The sequence below is a fragment of the Microcaecilia unicolor genome, chromosome 8, assembly GCF_901765095.1.
Source record: "Microcaecilia unicolor chromosome 8, aMicUni1.1, whole genome shotgun sequence".
Lineage (NCBI taxonomy): Eukaryota > Metazoa > Chordata > Amphibia > Gymnophiona > Siphonopidae > Microcaecilia > Microcaecilia unicolor.
Genome location: NC_044038.1, coordinates 78990713 through 79017541, shown reverse-complemented (window position 1 = coordinate 79017541; position 26829 = coordinate 78990713). Strand labels below are relative to the sequence as shown.

General features: G+C 46.7%; 1 protein-coding gene across 1 annotated transcript in view; it reads left to right on the top strand.

The window, feature by feature from the left end:
• The window catches only part of LOC115476791 (serine/threonine-protein phosphatase 2A 65 kDa regulatory subunit A alpha isoform), a 163938-nt gene that overhangs the window by 16663 nt on the left and 120446 nt on the right, over positions 1-26829 (top strand). Inside the window, exons 4-6 of the mRNA XM_030213370.1 lie at positions 14806-14896; positions 17121-17221; positions 18336-18568. Coding sequence (XP_030069230.1) covers positions 14806-14896; positions 17121-17221; positions 18336-18568 — 425 coding nt within the window. The remainder of the gene's footprint in view (positions 1-14805; positions 14897-17120; positions 17222-18335; positions 18569-26829) is intronic.

Sequence of the window (26829 nt, the reverse complement as noted above, 5' to 3'; positions counted from 1 at the left end):
ACAATCTTCTGGCCCTAGTGTCCTTGGCTTGAGCGTCTCAACAGATCACAGATCGGCAGATGTTGAGACTTTTAGGACACATGGGCTCCACAGTTCATGTGACTCCCATGGCACGCCTACATATGAGATCAGCTCAGTGGACCCTAGCTTCCCAGTGGTGCCAGGCCACGGGGGATCTAGAGGATGTAATCCATCTCTCCACCGATTTTTGCAGCTCCCTTCAGTGGTGGACCATTGGATCCAATCTGACCTTGGGACGTCCATTCCAAATTCCTCAGCCACAAAAAGCAGCAAAAAGGAAAAGGGCCTTCAGATCAACCTCCTGGAATTTGCGAGCGATCTGGAACGCTCTCAAGGCTTTCAGAGATCGGCTGTCCAACCAAATCATCCTAATTGAGACAGGCAATCAGCTTGCTATGTATTACACCAACAAGCAGGGGGGCACCGGATCTTGCCCTCTGTGTCAGGAAGCCATCAGGATGTGGCTTTGGGCCCACCATCATGGTATGTTTCTCCGGCCACATATCTGGCAGGCGTAAACAACAGTCTGGCCGACAGATTGAGCAGGATCATGCAACCTCACGAGTGGTCATTGAACATGGAAGTTGTCCTCAAGATCTTCCGAGCGTGGGGCACCCCCTCGATGGATCTTTTTGCCACTTAGACCGATCACAGAGTCCCTCAATTCTGTTCCAGACTTCAGGCCCACGATAGACTAGCGTCAGATGCTTTTCTCCTTCATTGGGGGACAGGCCTTCTGTATGCGTATCCTCCCATACCTCTAGTAGGGAAGACTCTGCTGAAACTCAAGCAAGACCAGGGAACCATGATTCTGATCGCTCCTTTTTGGCCCCATCAAATCTGGTTCCCTCTTCTTCTGGAGTTGTCCTCCTAAGAACCCTGGAGATTGGAGTGTTTTCCGACCCTCATCACACAGAACGAGGGGGCGCTTCTACATCCCAACCTCCAGTCTCTGGCTCTCACGGCTTGAATGTTGAGAACTTAGAAATTGCCTCTTTAGGTCTTTCAGAGGGTGTCTCCCAAGTCTTGCTTGTTCCAGGAAAGATTCCACGAAACGGTGTTATTCTTTTAAATGGAGTAGGTTTGCCGTCTGGTGTGACAGCAAGGCCCTAGTTCCTTTTTCTTGTCCTACACGGACCATGCTTGAATACCTTCTACACTTATCAGAATCTGGTCTCAAGACCAACTCGGTAAACGCACCATCTCCAGTTGGCTAGCAGATTGCATTTCCTTCACTTATGCTCAAGCTGGGCTGACTCTAGAGGGCCATGTCACGGCTCATAATGTCAGAGCCATGACTGCGTCAGTGGCTTACTTGAAGTCAGCTTCTTTTTTTTTTTTTTTATTAATTATTTTTTTATACTTTCAATGAATTTTACAAGAAACTTGTACAGAAAAGGAGTATTACCATACCATACATAAAATATATTTTATAAACAAAATCTATTAAATGATAATTACTGCTAAAGTCCACAATATAGACAAGGCACTATTCAAAATTGGTTAACATAGGAAAAAATGAATAGAACATTCCTCTGAAGGAATCACCAGAGAGTTTACGGCTGGTTTTTGTCTGGAGTCCAGGAATTTTGCTAATTGATCACTCTAAAAAAAAACAAAAAAACCCCAAAACATATTTAATTGATTTAAATTTAGCAACACACTTGCAAGGAAAATTAACCCAGAAAATTCCCCCCTGTAACAATCCACGATCACGAAGTTTCAAAAAAGCTGACGTTTTTTCTGAGTTTGTCTAGCAATATCAGGAAATACTTTGACTTTGCAATTCAAAAAAACTTCATGTCTATGCTTAAAGAAAGTTTTCAAGATCCAATCTCGATCCGGCTGTAGAACAAAGTCTGTAATTAATGTAGCTGTTACTCCACATAGTTCATCTTCAATTGTTTGTGATAAATTCAAATTTAGCTCCTCAAATGGGGTCTCCATAGATGGTATTATACGCTCACTTGGTTTCTTAATATAGGGAGCCAAATAATAAATCTTTGCTACAGGTGGAAACAATTGTTCAGTAATTTTTAATACTTCAGAAAGATATCTTTTAAATGTTTTATTAAAGGAGCCCCTGCTGAAACTTTAGGAAAGTTTATAAATATCAATGTTTTCATCCTTTGTAAATTTTCTAAAGTTTCTATTTTCCTATGTAGGTATACATTTTCTTTTGTTAAAGTTATTTGATTCTCTTTAATTTGATTTGTTTCAAGTATAAACGTTTGTTCAAAAGTTTTAGTTTGTTCCAACTGTTTTTCCAAGTCTGCTACTTTACTTGGTTTGTTTGAGTAACTTTTACTATCGGAGATAATTTCTGGGTTAGAGAATCTTCTAAACTTTTTCCAAAGCATCCCAAATTTTTTCTAGGGTTATTTTCTCTGTTTTTTAAGGAAATTGTTTCAATATTACCTCTTCCCGAGCTCCTCTCTCAGAGCCAGTCTTGCTGTCCTGTGATTCAACTCCTACTCCTTCGGTATTCTCAGCAGTATCCACCAGCACTGCTGCACTCAGCGTTCTGCTAGCAGAGTCTGCCCCTGCTCCCAGATCAGACATCTCATCGGATATAGTCAATCCAGGGTCTGTCAGCATTGCCGGCATCGAAGGAGGACTCCGTTTCTCTGGGCTCAGCGTGACCTCTCCCTCAGGCACGGAGGTCGGTTCTCCTCTCATCGATCCTTCCTGCAGCGGGGGTTGTTGCCCAGTCAATTCTACACGGGGAACAGTGAAACGGTCCATCGGTCCCAATGCCTGTCTCGCAGAGGGAGCAGGGTAAGCCCTCTGTTTGCCCCTTCTCTTGTGAAGTCAGCTTCTATTGAAGAGAGATTTGTAAGGCTGCAACGTGGTCATCAGTCCACACATTCACATCTCACTACTGCCTTCAGCAGGATACCCGATGCAACTGTCGGTTTGGGCAGTTGGTGTTGCAGAATCTGTTCGGGGTTTAGAATCCAACTCCACCCTCCTAGGCCCAGGCTGCACTCTCACTTAGTTGTGGTTTTTTTTTTTAGGTCAATCTAAGTTATGCCCTCACCGTTGCAGGGCCCAATTGACCAATGTTCATTGTTTTGAGTGAGCCTGGGGGCTAGGGATACCCCATGCGTAAGAATATTGAGCCTGCTTGTCCTCGGAGAAAATGAAGATACATACCTGTAGCAGGTATTCTCCGAGGACAGCAGGCGCAATATTCTTACAACCTCCCTCCTCCCCGTTGGATTTGTTTCACTTATATTGTTTTGCTTTTTATTAAACTGATCACTGCATGTTTGTGTCGTGGGCGGGAAGCTGCCCATGCATGTGCGGTGGGTCGGCCCGAGCGGCGGAACATTTGGGAAGGTTCTTGAGCTTTTGAAGATTTCTTCAGTCTCTTGGGCTGTCGCGGACGACGACCCATGCGTACGAATATTGAGCCTGCTGACCTCAGAGAATACCTGCTAGAGGTATGTATCTTCATTTTATCGTACAACTCTCCTGAAGCGGAAAACAGTCAAAAATTCTATAAACTTCTCCAGGCCTGATGGAGCAAAGTGAGCCAAAAGAGTTCCTAGGTGTCCTGAAAGGAGCGGCCTTGAGCAATGTTATTCATCCACAACTTGCATCCGCTCCATGCGTAACTGTTCAATTAAATAAGCACATCAACATTAACAGAATGGACTGAAAAAGACAATGCTTAAAGCCTTGCGGCACTGGATCACTCAGGATGTAATGTCCAAACAAAAAGAGGGGATCCAGTCGCACCATCCAATCCCAGAGTTTCCGAAGGGTCTGAATTAAAGTGATCCAAAAGGTCTGGACCCTCGGACAATGCCAAACCATATGTCCTAAAGTAGAACCTCCAAATATACATCAGGGACAAAGTCCTTCCAGACAAGAATCCTGCACTCTGCACCCGATGAGGCGAAACTTGACAGCACAGGGTGAATTTGTATAAAGGTTCACGGTGGAAAACATTCTTCACTGTGTATAAGTGAACAACAAAAACCTGAAGAAGGAAAGGTGAAAGCAAACAGGACAAGTCGGTGGACCGTGTGCAGTTAATTTGGCATAATTGAGGTCAGGCATGGTGTCTTCAAGGTACTGGTGAGGAACATGGTGCTGCGATCCCAAAGATTCACTAATATCTTCAGTCAAATCAGTCCAAAATAGGGAAGATACATAATGGCGAAGCTGTAGACACTGGAATTGGTTCTTGGTTGATAAAATATATTTTGCTGCAGGACTGAAAGATTTTACCGCCCCTTCCTCTGTGAGCACATGAACCACATGCTTTTAAGACCCCTGGACACCTAACCCTGGAACTTCCCCCCCCCCCCCCCCCCCTGTTCCAGAGAAAATTCTGGTTTATCACAAATGGACAAATATGAGATGACTGCCACTGAAAAACCATGATGCTAACATGGTCAACACCACACCTGTCTACCCTTATGTAAAAGAGGATATTTTTTTTAAAGATACCCTGGGAAAATGGGCGGGTTCCATGCAGAAGGTGGCTAAAGTGGAGATGTGACATCAGACCAGTCCCCAGAGCGATCACAGAAAAATAGTCCATGCCTTGGTATGAATCATTCAGGTACCACATTCCCCAAGCTGTGGTGAGATAGAGCAGCCATCAGTCGTCCAAGAGCGCATTGTCCAGTGTGGGGTGCCCTGGAAGGATATTATTGAAACAGGATCTTTAGGGAATCCCAAGAGAGGTTTCAATAATGGTGAAAGAGAGCCAGGAGTATTTAATGGGAGAACAGAGTAAGGGATGCAAATTATCAGTCAACTTCAAAGCAGCTTGTAGATGCCAGGAAAAAACACAATTTGAAGTGTCTATATACAAATGCTAAAAGGATAAAAAATAAGATGGGAGAGTTGGGTGTATGTAGCAGTAAATGGAAGAGGTAGATATATTAGACATTTCAGAGACCTGGTGGAAGGGGGACAATTGATGGGGCACTGTGTTATCAGGGTACAAATTTTATCATAATGATAATGGATAAAATTGGAGGTGGGTTGCTCTATATGTTAGAGGAAATTCAGTCGAACAAAATTATTCTATATGAAATAGCAGCTTCCTTGTCATCAAGCAGATGAAGCCATTATGTATGGGTTGTGTCCATCAACCAGCAGGGGGAGATAGCACTCAACTTTTCACAGTGCCTCATGGCCAGCCAGCTCCACTGCCTCTCCAGTATTCTCTATCTCCCCAAGCAGGGTGGCTGCAGCTTCTTCGAGCTCCATCAAAAATCTGCCTGGGGGTGGCTCCTGGCTTGCCAGTTGTTAGCCGGGGTGTTAGAGGCTATAGCAGCTTCACTTTGAAGGCACATAGGTTAGCCCTTTCCCTGCCTTACCCATGCCCCCATGGATGTGGACATATTAGCTTGCTTTTCCCTGTCCTTTCCCACTCAGTGGATGCAGGCACATTGGTTCGCCTTTCCCTGCCTTTCCCACTCATCTGAGCCTCCAGAGTTCTTATTACCTCTGCTTTCCTCACAGCGTTAAAAAAAAAATTGGAACAGAGGTTTTCCTTTGATTCTTCTATGGGACCGGAGCTGTGATACTCGGTCCGGTGAGGTAAGAGTGTTTTCTAACTCCTCTGGGGTGGGCCCGCGATCGGGGCGTTTTTGGCGCGAAACCGCCATTTTGAATTTTCCTGCAGTTCCCGGTGTGGCAAGCGCAAATCAGCAGCGGGGCTCTGTAAATCGTGCTGTACAGGTGTAAGAGTCGGCCCGAGCATGGCGAGCGATGATTCTTCCCGCTCAGAGCTGGCAACGGATGCCATTTTGAATTCTCCGCATGGCGCGGCCTCTGTAGAGATGGAGAGCCCTGAGCCCGGGGGGACCTCGAATTGAGGCTATTCAGGGAGCGGCTAGCCCAGGACGGGATCTGGGTGCCAAGAGCGAGTTTTTCTCCCCTGATTTTGTGTTGTTATTGCATAAAGCATACATGCTGAAAAGAGCTCTCCCTCAAGGGTCGTCTGAGGCCCCTTCTATTGCCCCCCCCCCCCCCCGGTGGATTCTGGCCTGGGACTGCCCGCTGAGGCTATTTTCCCTTATAATTGGCATAAAGAAAAGCATAGAAGGGCTAATTCCCCTTCAGGTTGTGGTGCACCACCTTCCCCCCCACCCCCCCCGTGGTCGGGCTGTGAGGATTTGGAGAGTTCTGGCAGGCCTTCGTGGTCTGAGGAGCCAGAGTCAGGTGCAGAATTACCACAGGATCTGGGTGATCCCTCCGCGATGAGGATTTTCCACCGTGATGAGCTGCCAGCGCTTATTTCAGATGCCCTACAGGTCCTTTCTATTGAAGAGCCTGACAGTGGCACGGCCTCCTCTGTGAATCCTAGGTTGGCTAGTACCAAAAAGCCTGCTCGAGCCTTTCCTTTGCATGACTCCATCCACGAGCTTATTTCCGCTCAGTGGGCTGACCCCGAGGGACCTTTGAAAGTTTCCAGGGCTATGGGGCAATTATACCCTCTGCGTGAGGAGCATTTGGCTCGCTTTGCAAGGCCTAAAGTAGGTGCCCTAGTCACTGCAGTGACAAAGAGAACTACCCTCCCTGTGGAAGGAGGAGTTGCCCTGAAGGATATACAAGACCGTAGGCTGGAAGCAGCACTTAAACGGTCCTTTGAAATTGCAGGTCTTACTGTTCGGGCGTCTGCATGCAGTTGTTATGCTGATAGAGCCTGCCTGGCGTGGTTGCAACAGGCAGTGGAACAGCCCGGAGATGGAGCGGAGCCCTTCTCGGATGTGGCTCCGCGGCTGGAGTCGGCCTTGTCCTTTTTGGCTGATGCCCTTTATGATATTGTCGGAGCTTCGGCTAAACAAATGGCAGTAGCAGTGGCGGCTCGCCGTCTTATTTGGCTACGACATTGGGCAGCGGACATGGCCTCTAAGCAAAGGTTGGTGAAGTTGCCCTTTCAAGGCCTTCTATTTGGTGAGCAGTTTGGAAAAAAAAATTGTTAAAGGCCTGGGAGATCCTAAACCCCAGCGCTTGCCCGAAGATAGGCCGAGGCCTTCCTCCAAGGGCCAGGCGGTCCACTCCTCTTATAGACCTCGCTTCCGTGAAGCTAGAAGGTACCGCCCGGGGCGTTCTGCTGGGTTCATTTGTCCTGCCCATTTTTCAGCAGAGGAACTCCTTTCACTCGGACATGCGTTCCGCAGCCACCGGCTCTAGGCCTGGAGTTCAGGGGCGACCCTCTCAATGATGGTGCGCTGGCCCCCTCCTCGCTTCCTGTCATCAGAGGACGTCTTTCCCTCTTTGCCGAGGAGTGGGCCAATATTTCCTCAGATCAGTGGGTTCTGGACCTGATCAGAGATGGCTACAGAATAGAATTCAATGCCCCAGTAAGAGATGTGTTTGTGGAGTCCCGATGCGGTTCTGCTGCCAAACGGGCGGCGGTAGAGGAGACTTTGCAAGGTCTGATTCAGTTAGGGGCCGTATCCCCGGTACCTCCCGCCGAACACGGCTATGGCCGATACACCATCTACTTTGTGGTGCCGCGAAAAGGTGGGTCTTTTCGCCCTATTCTGGTCTTAAAAGAATTAAACAAGTCCCTGAGAGTGCGGCATTTCCACATGGAAACCCTGCGCTCCGTCATTGCTGTGGTACAGCCAGGAGAGTTTCTCACGTCTCTAGACCTGAAATAAGCTTACTTGCACATACCAATTTGGCCCCTGCACCAGAAGTTTCTGAGGTTTGCGGTGTTGGGAAAACATTTCCAGTTCCGGGCCTTGCCTTTTGGCCTCGCCACAGCTCCCCGAACCTTTTCGAAGGTAGTGGTGGTAGTAGCTGCTTTGCTCAGGCGAGAAGGTATCAGGGTTCACCCGTACCTAGACGACTGGCTCATCAGAGCAGACTCTGTAACAGAGAGCTATCAAGCTACAGCCAGAGTGGTCTTAGTACTTCAAACTCTAGGCTGGGTCGTCAATATGGCCAAAAGTCACCTGACCCCCTCGCAATCTCTAGGATATTTGGGGGCCAGGTTCGACACAGACTCCGGGCTATGTATACCTACCCGAGCTAAGGCGGTGCAAGCTTCAGAATCAGGTCCGTCTGCTCCTGAGCATGCCCCGCCCGCGAGCTTAGGACATTGTCCAGCTGCTGGGATCGATGACAGCCATATTGGAAGTGGTGCCCTGAGCGAGAGCGCACCTGAGACCTCTACAGTATTCCCTACTTCAAAGATGGTCTCCAGTTTCTCAGGATTATCAATGCAGACTTCCTTGGCTCCCTGCGGCCCGACTCAGCATGGAGTGGTGGCTCTCAGACAGCATGCTGCGGCGAGGAGTGCCGCTGGCGCTCCCCGATTGGTGTCTAGTAGTGACAGATGCCAGCCTGAAGGGCTGGGGCGCACATTGCAAGGGGAAGCATGCCCAGGGTCTATGGACACCCGAGGAGTCGGAGTGGTCCATCAACCGCCTGAAGTTGAAAGCGGTGTTTCAGGCGCTTCTGGCCTTTCAAGTGACCCTGGAAGGATTGGCTGTCAGAGTGATGTCGGACAACACGACAGCAGTGGCCTACATAAATCGACAAGGCGGCACTCAGTGCAGAGCACTGGCCGCGCAGGCCGAACAGATTTGCCACTGGGCCGAGCTGCATCTTCAGTTTCTGTCGGCAGCTCACATTGCAGGTCAGAGCAACGTGCAAGCCGATTATCTAAGCAGGCATCAGATCGATCCAGCAGAATGGGAACTAGCAGACGAAGTATTCCTGCAGGTATGTGCCAAATGGGGCAAGCCCGTGATGGATCTTATGGCGACAAGTTCAAATGCCAAAGTCCCGTGCTGCTTCAGCAGACGGAGAGATCCTCGCTCGGCAGGGTTAGATGCCTTGACTCAGCCCTGGCCTCCGGGCCTACTATATGTGTTCCCTCCGTGGCCCTTGATAGGGCGCGTGCTCCTGCAGATTCGGCTGCACCCAGGAGAAGTGGCCCTCATCGCCCCGGATTGGCCCAGAAGGCCTTGGTATGCGGACCTCCGACAGATGCTAGTGGAGGCTCCCCTTCCTTTTACCTCTGGTACCGAACCTGTTGTCACAGGGCCCGGTAGCCATGGAGGACACCTGCCGCTTGGTCTTATGGCATGGCGATTGAGAGGGCGCAAATGAGGGACAAAGGCTATTCAAACAGTCATTTCCACTCTCCTGCAGGCCCACAAGCGTTCCACTTCTGTGGCTTATGCCAGGATTTGGCGCCAGTTTGAGTCTTGGTGTGCTTCAAAAGCGATCACACCCATACATAAGTACATAATGCCATACTGGGAAAAGACCAAGGGTCCATCGAGCCCAGCATCCTGTCCACGACAGCGGCCAATCCAGGCCAAGGGCACCTGGCAAGCTTCCCAAACGTACAAACATTCTATACATGTTATTCCTGGAATTTTGGATTTTTCCAAGTCCGTTTAGTACCGGTTTATGGACTTGTCTCGCCGATTCTGGACTTTTTGCAGGATGGTGTACACCCTGCGGGTGCAAGTGGCAGCGTTGGCCTCCCTTCGTGGTAAGATTGAAGGCGTGTCTTTAGCTGCTCATCCAGATGTGGCACGGTTTCTTAGTGGGGTGCTTTGGCTCCGGCCTTCCGTGCGAGCACCCTGTCCAGCTTGGAACCTGGGGCTAGTTTTGAAGGCCCTGCAGGCTTTTCCTTTTGAGCCGCTTCGGCGAGCATCGGAGAAAGATTTGACACTAAAGGCCGTTTTTCTTGTGGCCATTACTTCGGCGAGACGGGTGTCAGAGCTCCAGGCGCTGAACCATTTCTGCAATTCTCAGAGTCCGGGGTCACGGTTCGGACCGTGCCTTCCTTCATGCCTAAGGTGGTTTCAGCGTTTCACCTAAACCAGCCTATTTTCTTGCCCTCCTTCGATAAGGAGGAGTTTCCAGTATCTTTTGGGCAGTTGCACCTGTTGGATGTGCGCAGGACTCCACTGCAGTATCTGCGAGTTACTATCTCTTTCAGGATCTATGATCATCTGTTTGTTTTGCTATCAGGTCCTCACAGAGGGTCTCCAGCGTCTAAAGCCACTATTGCCCGCTGGATCAAAGAAACTATCTTTTCAGCTTATCTGCTTGCCGACCAGTCTCCGCCTGTAGCCTTTAAGGCGCATTCTACCAGAGTGATTTCTTCCTCTTGGGCTGAAACTGGAGCACTCTCTCGTCAAGAGATATGCAGTGCAGCAACATGGGCTTCTAAGCTCTCTTTTGCCCGACATTACAGGCTGGATGTGGCTGCTAGGAGGGATGCGCGTTTTGGAGCACAAGTGCTAGCGCGTGGTGTGACCTGTTCCCACCCTATATAGGGATTGCTTTGTTACATCCCATACGTATTGGCTTCATCTGCTTGATGACAAGGAAGGGAAAATTAGGTACTCACCTTGGTAATTTTCTTTCCTTTAGTCATAGCAGATGAAGCCATGAGCCCTCCCTGTATGATTGTCTGTATGCAATGAATCTGTTTCAGGTTCTGTTCTTGTTTCCTGAAGTTCCTTCCTTGGGAGAAAGTTGGAAAACAGTCTTCAGGATTCATGTTCACTTATAGGAGGATGAGTCCGTTCCCTCCAGTTTATGTTTTGGAGGATGAGTTTATTCTCTCCAGGAGGATGTGTTCATTCCCTCCTTTTGAGTTCATGCCCTTGTTAAGGGGCCATCGTTGGCTGTGAGGAAAGTTCATGTTATTCCCATTGCGGTTTGCCATACTGCTTTGGAAGCTTCAAATACTGAAAGGCAGTGGAGCTGGCTGGCCATGAGGCACTGTGAAAAGTTGAGTGCTCTCTATCTCCCCCTGCTGGTTGATGGACACAACCCATATGGCTTCATCTGCTATGACTAAAGGAAAGAAAATTACCAAGGTAAGAACCTAATTTTCCCTTAGGAAAGACACTTGAGAAAAGGAAAATACCTTATGGAAGTTTAAAATCAGTTTCATGCGCCAACATTCCTGCTGGCCACATTGTTTTGTTATATTTGTACCCCGCGCTTTCCAACTCATGGCAGGCTCAATGTGGCTTACATGGGGCAATGAAGGGTTAAGTGTTACCTGTGCCTGAAGTGGGAATCGAACTCAGTTCCTCAGTTCCCCAGGACCAAAGTCCACCACCCTAACCACTAGGCTACTCAACATTCCAAAGATCAGTTAAATCAAGTACCTTACCATTGTCTTTCTAATACCTTTTCCCTGACCAAGAGCTAACCCTCCCCTCTGGGCCAACTTGTTAGCGATCAAAGACAGCTACTGAATTCAGAATGAGAAACTGGTTATTGTATTAACATAGGCAATCTATGAACACCATAATATTTTAAGTAAGCATAAGAAAAAGTAAGAGCTGAAACTAGCACAGCTGTCACCTTTAAAGTACTCTGAATTTAAAATCTTTCAACTTGATTGCTTAACGTCGCATCTGTGACACCTCCCTGCCAACTACCTGAAAGTGCTCTGAAGGTTCACCCTCCCCCCTGCCTCCCCTCTGTCTCCAGCCAAAGCAAGAACTAGGAGCCTGAAGATCAGTGGGCAAGGAGAGTGGGAAGCAATTAGTTACTAGGAGACAGATTAAAGGAGGACCCTCGACTTAGAGCTATACCTCTCCCCATCTCCTCTGTTCACTAACATATCACTGAAACCGGAGCCACTGTCGATCTTATCAGCCCAAAGGCAAGCTGAAAAACATACAAGACCAGAATGCCAGATCCCATACCAAAGAACACAGTCCTATCACACATCCTATCATCAGAACACGGCCTATAAGTAGCCCACAGTGAATTGAAACCAAGATGAATATCTTCAAACTACTAGTAATCTACTCCTTAACACTGATCCACCTAACACTAACCACCACCCCACTTGCAGAAAGTAACATCATACCCATATTACATATCCATCAAAGACTGATCCGATACACCACACCTCATCAAACCGGCAATAACTTAAACAAAGGAAGAACACCAACATGCGAACAACCACAACAGAAGGGAAAGAAAGGTCCTAACAAATTCACATTAACAAAGAAACGGCAACGAACAAAAATCCACACAACACCACATGCAGAAGACCCATACCAAACAATTCAAGTGGGTTGCATCAACGCCAGATCAGCTGTAAACAAAACAACAATATTAACAGACTGGATCATGTCAGAAAACCTAGATCTGCTTTTCATCAATGAAACCTGGATCCATGATGAAAAGGACCCTGTAATCTTAGATCTGTGCCCTCCAGGATACAAAATCATACACTGGATCAGAAAGGAAAAGAGAGGCGGATGCATAGCACTAATCTATTGATCCCACTTTTACCACCGATACCACTGCCGAGTCCATAACACCTAATCTTGAAATTGCCGCAATCAGAATCCACAACAAAGCCCTACCCGATCACCTGAACTGTGTCTTGTTTTACAGACCACCAGGTAATTGGAACAAAGGCCAGACTAACTTCATTTAAAACATGTGTAACCAACTCCAATATACTATTATTAGGAGACATTAACCTTCACCTAGAAGACCCAAACTCTATCAACGCACAAGAATGCAAGGAATTCCTCCACCTATGAGATCTCAAATGGCCACATATGCAAGCAACCCACGTCAAAGGGCACACACTTGACCTCATTTCACACAAACTGTCAACAGACCAGAACCTAATAATAACACATTAAATGGACAGAAACACCATGGACCGATCACTATAAGTTAAACTTATCCCTAAACTGGCGGAAGAAGGGTTCATACCATATACAAGAACACACAACCTACAGCACAAGAGGTCAAGTAGACACGAAAACATTCTGGCAACAGATATACAATAACAAACGGACTCCATATACTACCTCATAGAATGGGATAAAAGATGCAAAAACATACTGGATGAATAGCACCCTTACGAACAAGAACCTCACGTAGGCACAACTCTTATACCATGGTTCAACGATGAACTATAAAAGCTAAAAACACAATCCAGGAAATTCGGACAAGCATGGAAAAAAACAAAAGATGAGCATACACTCAACACATGGAGACAAACACAAAGAAAATACAAATACGCAATAAGACAGACGAAAAGATCATACTATAAAACTAAAATAAGGACAGATTACAAAGATACGAAATTATACCAACTCGTGAACAAAGTCCTAGACACCACCTTGGTCACTACAATGAATACAGACATCCCATCTGCAGACAAACTTGCTAAGTACTTCAAAGAAAAAAATGTAAACCTATGCAACAAGTTACCTCAGGACAACACCGATACCGAAAACTTCCTTAATGATTTGGACCCAACCTTTGGAGAATATCCAGCTGACCGAACCTGGTCAAACTTCGCTCTCCTCACCGTCGAAGCAGTTACCCAGGCGATTAATAGGTCCTCCAACACTCACTGTAAACTAGATACCTGTCCCAACTACCTACTAAAACCCGCCCCTGACCGCTTCATAGCAGATCTCACATCCCACCTAAAATACATTCTTCAGCAACGCCTCTTCCGTAAGGAAAATGGCAATATCCTACTCACCCCAATACCAAAAGATACCCAGAAAAAAAACCCAAATGAAATCACTAACTACCGTCCAGTAGCATCTATCCCACTGATAATCAAACTGATGGAAAGCATAGTAACCAAACAACTTACTGATTATATAAACAAATTCTCAATGTTACATGAATCACAATCAGGATTTCACTCCCTCCATAGCACTGAAACAGTACTAACAACTCTCCTAGCCAAATTCAAGCAGGAAATAGCAACAGGCAAAAGCATCCTTCTCCTCCAATTCGACATGTCTAGTGCATTTGACATGGTAAACCACAATATATTACTAAGACTACTAGATTACTTCGGGATTGGTTGATCAGGGGTTTCCTAACCACAAGAACATATCAAGTGAAATCAAACTCAAACATATCATCACCGTGAAAAGCAGACTGGAGTACCTCAAGGATCACCACTATCACCGATCCTCTTCAACATAATGATGACCCCACTAGCCAAGTCCTTGGCCAACCAAGGCCTTAACCCTTTCATCTATGCAGATGATGTCACAATGTACATTCCTTACAAACATGACCTGACAGAAATCACCAGTGAAATCAAGCTCAGCTTGAACATCATGGACTCATGGGCAAATGCATTTCAACTAAAACTCAATAAAGAAAAAATACACTGTCTCATCCTCTCATCCCAATACAGTGCTGATAACCCCAAAACTATCTATACCCCGGATTACACACTACCTATCTCGGACAGCCTGAAAGACTTTGAGAACAAGATGAGCATTCCCCCCCCCCCCATGTTTAGCACAGCTGGTAGGAAGCCTCTTATGAGCTGGATGACTGGGATATTTGTTGTAGGGATCACTTTATTTACCTGTGTTGAATTTTTACACTTTTTGGGTTGAGTCAAAAACTGCACTACCTAGATTCTGTCTGTAGTTCATAGAACTTCATAGAACACATGTCTCAGGAATTTGAATGCTCTGTCTAGCCCTCATGGTTTATCCAGCAAAATTAAAGATGGCTCTCAAACTTGTCAGAAATTTTCTGGTGAAGAATTTTGTCAAACCTTTACACACAGCTGTGCCTTCGAGTTATGTTGCTTGCTAGATAAGAGCTGCTGGGTGAAACCTTATTTTAAAATATTGGTTCTTCTAACATAAGGGACTAGCAAATGCTGTACATGTTTGAGTATTTGCCATAAACATCCTTAACATCATTTCTTTTGGTATATGGGTGATATTTGGACTTCCAGCTCAGGAATCTTTATATTTATTTTTGCATCACTTCAAATCATTTTTCCCTATTTAATTCCAGCTGCGTCTCAACAGCATCAAGAAGCTGTCTACGATTGCATTGGCACTGGGGGTGGAGAGGACAAGGAGTGAGCTACTACCATTTTTGACAGGTAATAAGAGCATGTTGCTGTACCAAAAATTGGATGTTTGGGGCAGCAGTTGCAAAGTTTGTTTTTGTGATTATAGGTAGAGAGGGTACTCTAATGAAACAGATCACACCCTTAAAGTGGGACAGTTTCATTGGAAGAACTTGGCAATATTTGAGATTGCCATACTCTATTCCAGACCAAGGTGCCTGATCAGCCCTAGTGAGAGCACAGACTGGCAAATTCATTCCTTTTTCATTTTCCACAGTCCACCTACAGTCTGCTTATGCATTAGAACCCAGGGCAATTTGTCTGTACCATTCACAAGCAGTGAGGTTTTGATTCTGGGAATAGTGTATTAATGAAATGAGCTCCTCCTCCTGAAGTGTGCAAGGTATACCATGCTGGGAAAGGCATAGAACCCTGTAAAAGTCTTCACCCCCCCCACTGTACTTTTTTCTCATTCTGCTCTGTAAAACCATAAAAATGCAATTCATAATAAAGTAGGAGTGAGTGTTTATCTGTACATGAAAGAATTAGAAAAATATTCAAAATGTAATTAATGTAGCGCACTGGAATGTTGCAGTGTGGGTGCCTGCAGAGATTCCCAGAGCCTCAACAGTAAGCAATATACCTTTATTGACATCAGTCATTTGCCAGGCAGAACACTACATAACACTTAGACTTTCCAGCTTCTTCCAGAATGAAGGAGGACCCAGCCTCTTAGAGGGAGGGAGCTGTTTATGTGGGAAACTCCCCTGAATATAAAACCCAGTATACATTTTGCATAGGTGTCTTTGGCTCTTGAACCTCCCCATCCTTTGATCATATTCCTGAGAGGAGAGCCATCCAGGCCTAAAGCTCTGACCATGTAGACCTAGAAGGTCTACAAACTTTATACTGGGTTACCAGGAGTGTGCCGCAAGGTTCGGTTCTTAGGCCAGTTCTTTGTAACATCTTTGTAAGCGATATTGCTGAAGGGCTGTCTGGTGAGGTTTGCCTCCTTGTGGATGATACCAAAATCTGCAATTGGGTAGACACCCCTGATGGTGTGGATAACATGAGGAAGGACCTAGCAAAGCTTGAAGAATAGTCCAGAATTTGGCAGCTAAGATGTAATGCTAAAAACTGCAAGGTCATGCATTTGGGCTGCAAAAACCTGAGGCAACAGTACAGTTATAGGTGGTAAGAACTTTTATATACAAAAGAGGAGCTGGACTTGGGTGTAATCGTATGTGATGATAAAGGTGGCCAGACATGTAGAAAAGATGAGGTGAAAACTAGAAGGATGCTTGGGTGCATAGGGAGAGGACTGTCCAGTAGGGGTGATAATGCCCCTGCATAAGACTCTGGTGAGACCTTATTTAGAATATTGTATACAATTCTGGAGACCGCACCTTCAAAAAGATATGAACAGGATGAAGTCAGTCCAGAGGGCTGCAACTAAAATGGTCAGTGGTCTTCGTCATAAGCGTATGGGGACAGATTTAAAGATCTCAATATGTATACTTTGGAAGAAAGGTGGAAGAGGTGAGATAATGAGAGTTGTTTACATACCCATGTGGCATAAATGCACAGGAGGCAAGTCTCTCAATTGAAAGGAAGCTTCGGAACAAAGGGGCATATGATGAAGGTGAAAGGGGATAGACTCAGAAGTAATCTGAGGAAATAACTACTTCAAAGAAAAGGTGGTGAATTCATGGACTGGCCTCCGGTGGAAGTGGTGGCGATAAAAGCAGTATCTGAATTCAAGAATGTTTGGTACAAGTACATAGGATCTCTGTGGGAGTGATAGGGAGAGTAGATGGCATGGATGGGCAGACTGGATAGGCCATATGTTATTTACCTGCCTTCAATTTTCTATGCTTTCTTTGTGGTATAATGTTCCTGGCTTGGAGCAGAAATCAAGTTTCACACCTGGACTTGGAGCGTGTGCTTTTTGGTTGGACACTAGAGTGTGCTATAGGCTTTGAGTTACCAGCCATCTAACATGCAGTTTGACTTCTATTCATTTAAGTATAGTGATGACAACAATACCACCTTTTCTGGTACCCTGTAATTTTAAAGGATGTGGAATATATTGTATAGCTGCACTGGTGGGGGGATCTTGTGGGTGTGGAATCTTCAGTGATTAGGTAACATAGGTAACACAGTAATATTCTTTAGAAATGCATCACTACTTTGAGATTCTGTAACAATAGTGCATTTTCTTCAGCTTTGCTCTTCAGTTTCTCCCTTACAATTTCAGATACCATTTATGATGAGGATGAAGTACTCCTGGCCTTGGCAGAGCAACTGGGTACATTCACAGCCCTTGTGGGAGGTCCAGACTATGTGCACTGCTTACTGGTAGGATTTCCTTGCCAACTAGAAGTTGATAGATAATGTTGTGCTGTCCTTTTGTATGTGTGTGCGTTCTTGCTTTTGTACAAGAAACTAACCTATCAAACCTGGCAACATGGCAGCTCCTCTTGCATGGAAATGTTACACACTTGGCCTATTCTGTTTCCTCAAGATGTAAAGGTATAAGAGCAATATAACACTGAATTAAATCTATTTTCCAGAGTTCCAGTAAAAGTTTATAAGTTGTTAGAGATGCCTTGTATGCTATAAAGATAGCAGATTTAGCTTCCCAATTTAGTTAACTACTGAACAGTGACATATAGAGTCTGATCTGTCTATCTGATGTATGAGAGAAATTCCCAGTTGGTGAGGCTGTTCATTTTATCTGTTCCATTGTTTATCAAGATAGTAGCATTCATCTGAATTCTTCAGTACCAACATGTTCACAGCCAAAAAAGTATAATAGATAACTGGAAATAACACTGGTACAGCATTTGCTAAATGAGACTGTAAATGTTGTGATATGACTAAAGGCAAATGCAAAAAGCTTATTTGTCAGCCTGTGCAGAGTGATTACAGACTGAATTGTTTTGCTTTGTTTTAAAGCTGGTAATTTTTGTAGACAAGACTTCTGCAAACTTTGTTTTTGGACAGAATTATTATATCAGTTATCTATAATTGTGTATAAACTGCCTTAAGACCATTATTATTATTATTAATTTAGATTTTGCTCACACCTTTTTCAGTAGTAGCTCAAGGTGAGTTACATTTAGGCACACTGGATATTTCTCTGTCCCAGGAGGGCTCACAATCTAAGTTTGTACCTGAGGCAATGGAGGATTAAGTGACTTGCCCAAGATCACAAGGAGTAGCAGTGGGATTTGAACCGGCCACCTCGTCTTTGTAATTTAAAAAAACAAAAAAAAAACCCAAAACAGCTAATTAGAGTGGAGATGTGGTTCCTTTCCTAAAGCCTAGAAATTAATAGGCTCAAATTTTTGTATGAAATGTAACCTAGGTACTTCCTCTACTCACCTGTTTTCTCCTTTCATTCTGCTTTAAGTATGTTACATGGCTACTGTTCCCTTAGTCTTCATCTTTTTTTTTTTTTTGTTTTCAGCCCCCACTGGAGAGCCTGGCCACAGTGGAAGAGACAGTGGTGCGGGACAAGGCAGTAGAGTCCCTGCGGGCCACATCCCATGAGCACTCCCCCTCTGATCTAGAGGCCCACTTTGTGCCACTGGTTAAGCGACTTGCCAGTGGAGACTGGTTCACCTCTCGCACCTCTGCATGTGGTCTATTCAGTGTCTGCTACCCACGAGTATCCAGCACAGTGAAAGCAGAACTCAGACAGTAAGTAGATAGAACTTAGGGTCCCTGTAACTAAGTATTCATAGCAATAGCAGTTTGTTATGGGCACATCTGTGCCTTATGCTCACAAAATAGTCCCTCATTCTGTTATCGCTTATTGTTCATTTCAGTTTTGTCTAATTTTGTTATACTTAAGGGATTTTTGTGTGTTCATTATTCAAGAACTAGCCGTTAAGCCCGTTAAAACGGGCGAGTATTGGTATGTTCTATTTTGATGTGTAACTCCCTCCCCCCCTCCCCTCCCAGCTGTAAGGCCCTCTGTCCCTCCCTCCCAGCTCCAAGGCCCCCCTCTGTCCATCCGACTGTCCTTCCCTCCCAGTTCCAAGGCCCCATTCCCTCCCAGCTACAAGGGCCCCCTCCTTCTGACCTTCCATGTCCAGCATCCTCCCTCCTTCCCTGCCAGCTCCAAGGCCCTCTGTCCCTCTCTCCCAGCTCCAAGGCCCCTCTTCCCTCCCAGCTCCAAGGTCCCCCTCCGTCCATCCCTCCCAGCTCCAAGGCCCCCCCTCCTTCTGAGACCTCCCATGTCCAGCATTTCTCCTGCCCTCCCCTCCCCCCCCCGGGGGTCGTCGCTGCCGCCCCCCCCTCCACCCGGGCCGGGCCTTCTCTTCTCCATTGAACTTACAGCGCCGAAAACCGCAGCAGGCAGATCAGCTCCCATCGGCCTTCCTTCCCTGCCTGTGTCCCGCCCTTGTGTGACGTAACATTGGTGAGGGCGATACACAGGCAGGGAAGGAAGGCCGACGGGAGCTGATCTGCCTGCTGCGGTTTTGGCACTGTAAGTTCAGTGGAGAAGAGAGGGCCCTGCCTGGGGGGGGGGGGGGGGGCGGTGACCTTGGGGGGGGGGGGGTCGCGGTAGCGACCTCGGCGGTTCCCTCCCTCCCCTTCTGTGTGGTGCACTCCTCAGTGCAGTTTCCCTCTCTGTTCCGTCATCACCTCTTGACGCGGGGGCGGGACAGAGAGGGAAGTCTCTACTGCGCATTTGCAGGTGAGTCAGTCATTGGTCATTTATATGTTTGATAGCATGGTAAATGATGGTAGAAAGCATTACCAGAGGTACACAGCACATTACAGATCTACATAATAAGACAATTTTTACATCTGGAAGCTTAGTATTAATTTCTTTTATGGGTGACTTCTATTGAATGTTCCTTTCAACTGTTTTATTTATTTTATTTGTTACATTTGTATCCCACATTTTCCCACATATTTGTAGGCTCAATGTGGCTTACATAGTACCGGATAGGCGTTTGCAGACTCCGGTGAGAACAAATACAAAGTGATGTGGTAAGATGAAGTTTGTGTGGCACAGCCACAATTAGGGAATCATACAGGGAAGGGTAGAGTTATGTCCATTACGTACTTGAGTGTCGCAGAGATCAGGCATTTAGGTTGGATCGGTAGGGTATGCCTTTTTAAATAGGTTAGTTTTTAGTGATTTCTGGAAGTTTAGGTGGTCATAAGTCGTTTTCAAGGCTTTTGTTAATGTGTTCCACAGTTGTGTGCTTATGTAGGAAAGCTGGATACGTAAGTTGTATATGTGTATTTGAGGCCTTTGCATCTTGGGTAGTGCAGATTTAGATATGTTCGTGTTGATTCTGATGTGTTTCTAGTTGTACAACTTAAAACTTAAGAATAAAAAGATAGATATGACAGATCACCTCCTTTTCCAGTTATTTCCCTCCTGTGCCCCTTTACATAAGTATTGCCATACTGGGAAAGACCAAAGGTCCATCGAGCCCAGCATCCTGTTTCCAACAGTGGCCAATCCAGGTCACAAATACCTGGCAAGATCCCCAAAATGTACAAAACATTTTATACTGCTTATCCCAGAAATAGTGGAATTTCCCATTTAATAACGGTCTATGGACTTTTCCTTTAGGAAGCCGTCTAAACCTTTTTTAAACTCCGCTAAGCTAACCGCCGTTACCACATTCTCTGGTAACGAATTCCAGAGTTTAATTACACGTTAAGTGAAGAAAATTTTTTCTGATTCGTTTTAAATTTACTAGATTGTAGCTTCATCGCATGCCCCCTAGTCCTAGTATTTTTGGAAAGCGTGAACAGACGCTTCACATCTACCCGTTCAACGCCACTCATTATTTTATAGACCTCTATCATATCTCCTCTCAGCCGCCTTTTCTCCAAGCTGAAGAGCCCTAGCCGCTTTAGCCTTTCCTCATAGGGAAGTCGTCCCATCCCCTTTATCATTTTCGTCGCCCTTCTCTGCACCTTTTCTAATTCCACTATATCTTTTTTGAGATGCGGCGACCAGAATTGAACACAATATTCAAGAATACTGCACCCCACCTCCTCCAGAAGCCAGGTGATTCTTTCATTCTCTCTGTTCTTCCTCTAAAACTCAGACCCTTCTAAACAGTCCTTTTCCGTGGTCCTCTCCTTCCTTTCCATAGTGATCAGAACTAAGCTTCATGCTCTCTGGGGTAGAAATTTAAGCATAGTCTTTCCCATGCCAAAAGAAATAATTTTCTGTGTTTGGGGGAGGCCTTTGCTTCCTGCTGTGCAATTTCTCCAAAACCAAAAGGTGGGCGAGCACCTTGTACCCAGTGTTGGGAGTATTCCCTTGGGTCTTAATTTTAATTACTTGTCTTATAAGTCTGCCTAAGTATTGGGCAACCTCTTTCCAATAATCTTGTATCCTTGGACAGCTCCATAACACTTTGACCCATTACTGTGGGTATCCTTCCAGACCATTGTGCTTACACTTGAGAGTAGACCCTGTGCACAATAAGATATTTGCACTCTTGCAAGTGTGCATAATAAGTATGTGGTATGTCTGCCATTGCACATTGAGTATCCTAGGTACATCTAACACTCCCCCCCTCCCCACATACACACACACTGTTCCTTCAACTTGCTCAAAGCAGCTTTGCTTTTCACTGTTAAAATACATTTTTGGAGTTTTGAGACCGAAGTATCTACTATAATAAAACTCACCCTCAACGTTCTGAGGACACTGACGTCAGTGAAGCCAAGCCCTGACTGACTTCAAAAAGGTTCGAAGGTTCGTGGTGGTGAAGCCACCAAAATCACTCCGGGCCCCACCCTCGAGGGCGGAGCAATGGCAGAACAACGAACGGGTTGGCAGGGAGGGAGGCGGAGGGGGGTGGGGTGGGACATCGCTCTGGGCCCTGCCCTCGCGTCAAATGTCATGACGGGGGCGGAGCAATGGCAGAACAACAAAGGGGTTGGCCAGGGAGGGAGGGGCTGTTGGCGACGAAAACCTTGCTAGCGCCCGTTTCATTTGCTCTGAAACGGGCCTCTTTTACTAGTGCCTTAATATTTCCTTCTAGAAAAAACAAATCTCTCAAATTTCTTACCAAACTTGTGGAACACACCCATCTCTAGTGAGCCAAAATAATGTGTGATCTGCATATTAGCAAAGCAGTCTTCTGTTGGGCAGATTCTGTGTGCTGCAGTTCATTTTGAGCCATCCCTCTACAGAGTAACATAGTAGGTGACGGCAGAAAAAGACCTTGTACGGTCCATCCAGTCTGCCCAACAAGATAAACTCATATGTGCTACTTTATATGTATACCTGACCTTGAATTCTATCTGCTATTCTCCGAGGACAAGCAGGCTGCTTGTTATCACAATTGGAACTGGCAAAATAAAACATGGAAAGTGCCATCACGCGAGCAACACAAATTCCATAGCGTCCCACAGATCAATCTAGAAACGAGTGGGTTGTGTCCCTCTACCAGCAGGTGGAGATAGAGAGAACTTCAGTCTTACTATATGTGGACCTGTGCAGCCAGCTTCATCCCAGTATTCTCTCTATCTCAACAGGTGGATGGACATAGCCTGTGCAGCTCTTTGGATTGAGATTTGCTCCTAGCCTGTTCCCTCAGGATTAGTTGAGCTAGGGGATCGTGGCCAGGTTGGGCCAGTAAGGGGTACACCTGGTGGGTGCCAGGTCCCTCCCCTACCCCTTCCCTGTCTCCATGCTGTCGTGAGATGACTTGATTCTGCGTGCTGATTCTCCCTGACACTCCTGCCTTGAAAAAAAAAATGATAAAGGGAGCAGAGCTGAAAGAAGTAGCAGAGATTTAGTTCTGGCAGTTCAGCTCTGTGCTGGACACAGCAACGGTTGGTATGTCCCTCCTTTGGGCTCAATTTTCTGCTTTGCTCTAAGGTAAGAGTTTTATTGTCTTCTGATATTGTTGGGAGCTGTTCTTTTGGCCTCGCGTTGACCTAAGCACGGAGATGTTTTATTTCTGTTTGGGAGTTAGCAGGGGCATTTTCAGGAGACATTTTGTTGGACTCCGTTGTGCTTCTTAGCCCGCACTGTAGTTTTGGCGGGCTTTCGCCGTCGCGGACGCCATTTTGTGCGGGGACTTACTGCTTTCGCGGGTCAGGCTGGTCTTTGGTTTGCCGGACGAGCTCAGAGTCCTAGCGGAGTTCCTACGGCTCCGGGTGGTAGGATTTTGTCTGACCTGTCTTCTAGTCCTCGGATTGCCTCGCGATGTGTTGTACCCCTCCCCTCCTTTTTCTCGTTCAGTTCGGAGGGTATTCAGTGTTTAGCAGCCCTATTTTGCTGACATTTGATTTTCTTCTCGGGGGCAGCTCCTCGTTTCCCTCATGGAACAGCTTGGGTCACGGATTATGGGGCTGGGGGGAGAACGTCTTCTCCTAATTTTCCTGCTATTCTTCACTGTATGATGCTGTGCAGGTTTCTGGCCCTTCTTTCAGGGGTATGGGGCACTTTTGCCTATTGCTTTTGCTGAGTTGCCTCTGGTTTTCTCTCCTATGGGTATATTTCATGTCTGCATGGGTTTTTTCCCCATGTTGGGCCTGCCAAGCTCCTGCAAGCCAGTTTCCTGTTTACAGTAGTGACCCATACAGGGCTTGAGTGCCTGTCTACAATATTTATTTTTACTGCTGTTAAGACTTTCCTCTCTAGGTTCTGATGGTTACCATGGTGTTTATGCCTCTAGAGGCTGATATGACAGTTTTCTTTCTCCTGTGGGTTTCAGGTTTCAGCAGCCAGAGTTTGTTTCCATTTTTGCATGTACTTACATGAACTACCTAGCATAACAGGGCATTGATACTGGCGAGAATGGCCATATATTAAAAAGTTCTCACAAATAAACAATCTGCAACGAGTGTGTAGAGTTACAACAAAGAAACTATCAAACACATCACTCCAATATAGTGTCACACTGGGGATTCAGATCTGAAGGATAAAATGTATTAAATTTTAAAAAATAGCCTCAGTGTAACAGGGAGCCTGACTTTTATGCTCCACTGTAAAGATTAAAAAGGCCTTGGTTGGGTCTGCAGTGTGCAGCCTTTGGTGTTCTGAGTGTCCACTGCACCTTGCTTAGTAAGGGGTTGCTGGGACATGTTTTGGTTTTGTGGTACTCCTTCTTTGTAGGGGGTGCTTGCCTGATGGTGGCGTTTGCCAGTCTTCTGGCGGCTGCATCTTACCAGTTTTCTTCTGTGCCGCAGACAGGCTTATGCCTCTTGCGTTTGTTGGCTTCTTTGTTTCCATCGTTAGGGGTGGTCTGGTAGGCTGTGCAGAGGAACTGTGTGGCTGAGTACCATGGTGCTTGTTCTCTCTGGCCCTCAAGTGGCTGCTTAGGGAGTGCAGGCTTGCACCATTTTTGGACACAGTATTACGTGTCATTTGGCCTTTTGTTCCTTACCCCTTCGGGGGTGTTGGGCCTTCCCTATGTTGGGGAGTCAGGTCTTGCTTCTGTCTGCTGGAGTCTGTCTACTTTTGTAGGTCGGGACACCTGTGGTGTTCGCTTGTTAGTCCTTGTCCTTGGTTCCTTCTAGGAATGCTCATCTAGTCTGTCTCGGAAGGTCGTGACTGGATGCGACTCGAGGCCTTGTATGTTGCTCTGTCACAGCGCATTCCTCTGGCGGCTCTTGGAGACGTGAATGGAGGCGTTGAGCCTTGCTCCGTCGGAGGCCATTTAGGCTTGCGTCGGATGAGGCCGTCGAGCCTGACTCTGGATGAGACCGTTGAGAATTGCGTCGGATGAGGCTGTCGGGCCTGGTTCCGGCTGAGGCCGTCAGGTCTGGCTCTGATGAGGTCATCATGTCTGGGCCTGTCTCCGGCTGAGGCCGTCGGGCCTGTCTCCGGCTGGGGCAGCCGATTTCCACTTCTCAGAACATCGAGTCTTGTTCCCTTTTAGGCTGGCAGCATACAGCCTGGTTCCAGCTGTGACCGCAGAGTTTTTTTCCGTTTCTCAACTTCTAGCCTTGCTCCACTTGAGGCTGTTCGGACTTCGCCGGGCTCTATTTGTTGAGCTGTGCTCTGTCTGTGGCTGTTTGGCCTTGGAATTCTGGGCATGGAGTCGTGTTTCCTTTCTGTATGTCTTGCCTGGTGCCGTTCCAGTGCAGCGATCCTTTGTTCGTCTTGGGATGTCCAGAATTGCCTTGGATGGGGATTCCGAGCCTTGCTCGTTTCGTTCTTTGATGGACAGACATTGTTCTGTGGTTGGACGTCAGGCCTCGGATTTTCTGCAGGCGCTCGTTTTCCACTCCCTCGCTGGTTCACAGTAGGCCTCTCATTCTGAGTGACGGGGCTAGCATGTTTTTTGCCCGGTTACGGGGGCGCTGGCAGCTCACTGGATAGGTGGGGCAAGGGCAGCCTTAGGACGGCTCTTCCTATCTCTGGGTAGGGAGTTGATCCAATTCTTCGGCTTCGGAATTCGTTCTGGTTCAGCCGAGCTACTTTTCTTCGGCTCCTGTCGAGACTTCTCAGTCTATGGCTAACGGTTTGGTCTGTGTCTCCGCAGTATGTTTGCTACTGTCTTTGTCTGTTGCTCTTGGCTGAGCACATGGTCTTATTCAGCTTGCAGGGCGATCAGACCTGGACGGCAAGTGGGTTTTTTTCTGTGTCTCCGGAGGCTATTGTTCTAGCTCGGGAGGGCAGTCTTTTCCAGGCCCGGAATAGCTTGCTCAGCTGTTGCGGATATCCCTGACTTCATGTCAGCGGGTGACAATTGGCCCAGTTTGTTTTTATGCTCTGAGTTTCTCTTCCAGACTTGGGACGGGTTCAATCTTGACTGATTTGGCTAGGCTTGTCTCGGTTGTCCGCTTGGCGTCATGGTGGCCTGTCGGACATTTTCCTCCGTCAAGCTTCTCTCTATTCTGGAGGGGGGGGGGGTGAGTCTAACGTTCGCGTCTGGGTCTCTCCGTTGATCACGGCTGTTAGCTTGACTCCTCGCAGGAGTCGGGCTGTGGTTGCGCTCATAGTTGACTGGGGTTACTAGGTGGCCTTCTTTCTTCCTTTGGTGAGCAACCCAGGCATTCTCTCAGTCCTTCAGCTCAGTTCTCAGTTATGGGCTCGGTGGCAGATCACCATAGCTATAAATGCGCCTATCGTTTAGGCTGGATTGGTTTCATGGGCTCTTGGGCCTTGCCAGGATCTGTTTTTCGGGGTGAGTCATGCTTTCTTCTACTGGATACTGCACCAACCATTCTGTGGTTTTTTTCGGTTCTCCGCGATCTGGGGAATGCATTTCTTTTCTTCTGGTGGTGGTGAGTCCGCTGGGAATTCGGGTTGTTTCTCTGGCCTGTGTCTATTTAGGTGGTCCCACCCTACTTTGGGGATTGCTTTTGTACATCCCACTCGTCTCTGGATTGATCTGTGGGACGCTATGGAAGGTAAAATTAGTTATTACCAGATAATTTTCTTTCCATTAATCCCAACAGATCAATCCAGAGGCCCGCCCTTTGTTGTTTTGGGTCTGTGTAATTTCCCTTGTTACGAAGGGGCTGTTTATTTTCTTTTGTCCTTTTCTAAGGGACCAATGGGAATTAAAGGAAGACTACAGAGGATGGAGCACTATCATGATTACAAGTTGCCATTTAGGTGGTTTCCCTCCTGCTGTAGCGGTAGAGGAAGAGCCTGTAAGGGTTATCCGGAGGCAGGAGTAGAATTTGTGATTGGATTTGCTTTTCTTCTTCAGATGCTTGGGTATCGACAATACTGAGATGAAGCTGGCTGCACAGGTCCACATATAGTAAGACTCTGAAGTTCTGTCTATCTCCACCTGCTGGTAGAGGCTGCTTGTTTTCACTGATGGGTGACGTCCACGGCAGCCCCAGGAATGGAAATCTTCCTGGCAACAAACTCTGCCAGAGCCTTTGCGGGCGCGGCCATCTTCCCGCCCGTCGCACGAGAGTCCCGTTTAGTCTTGTTTTTTTTTCTGCGGTAGTGAGAGGCTGTTTTTCGGTCTCTCTCTTCCCAGTGAACGAGCCTTCGCTGT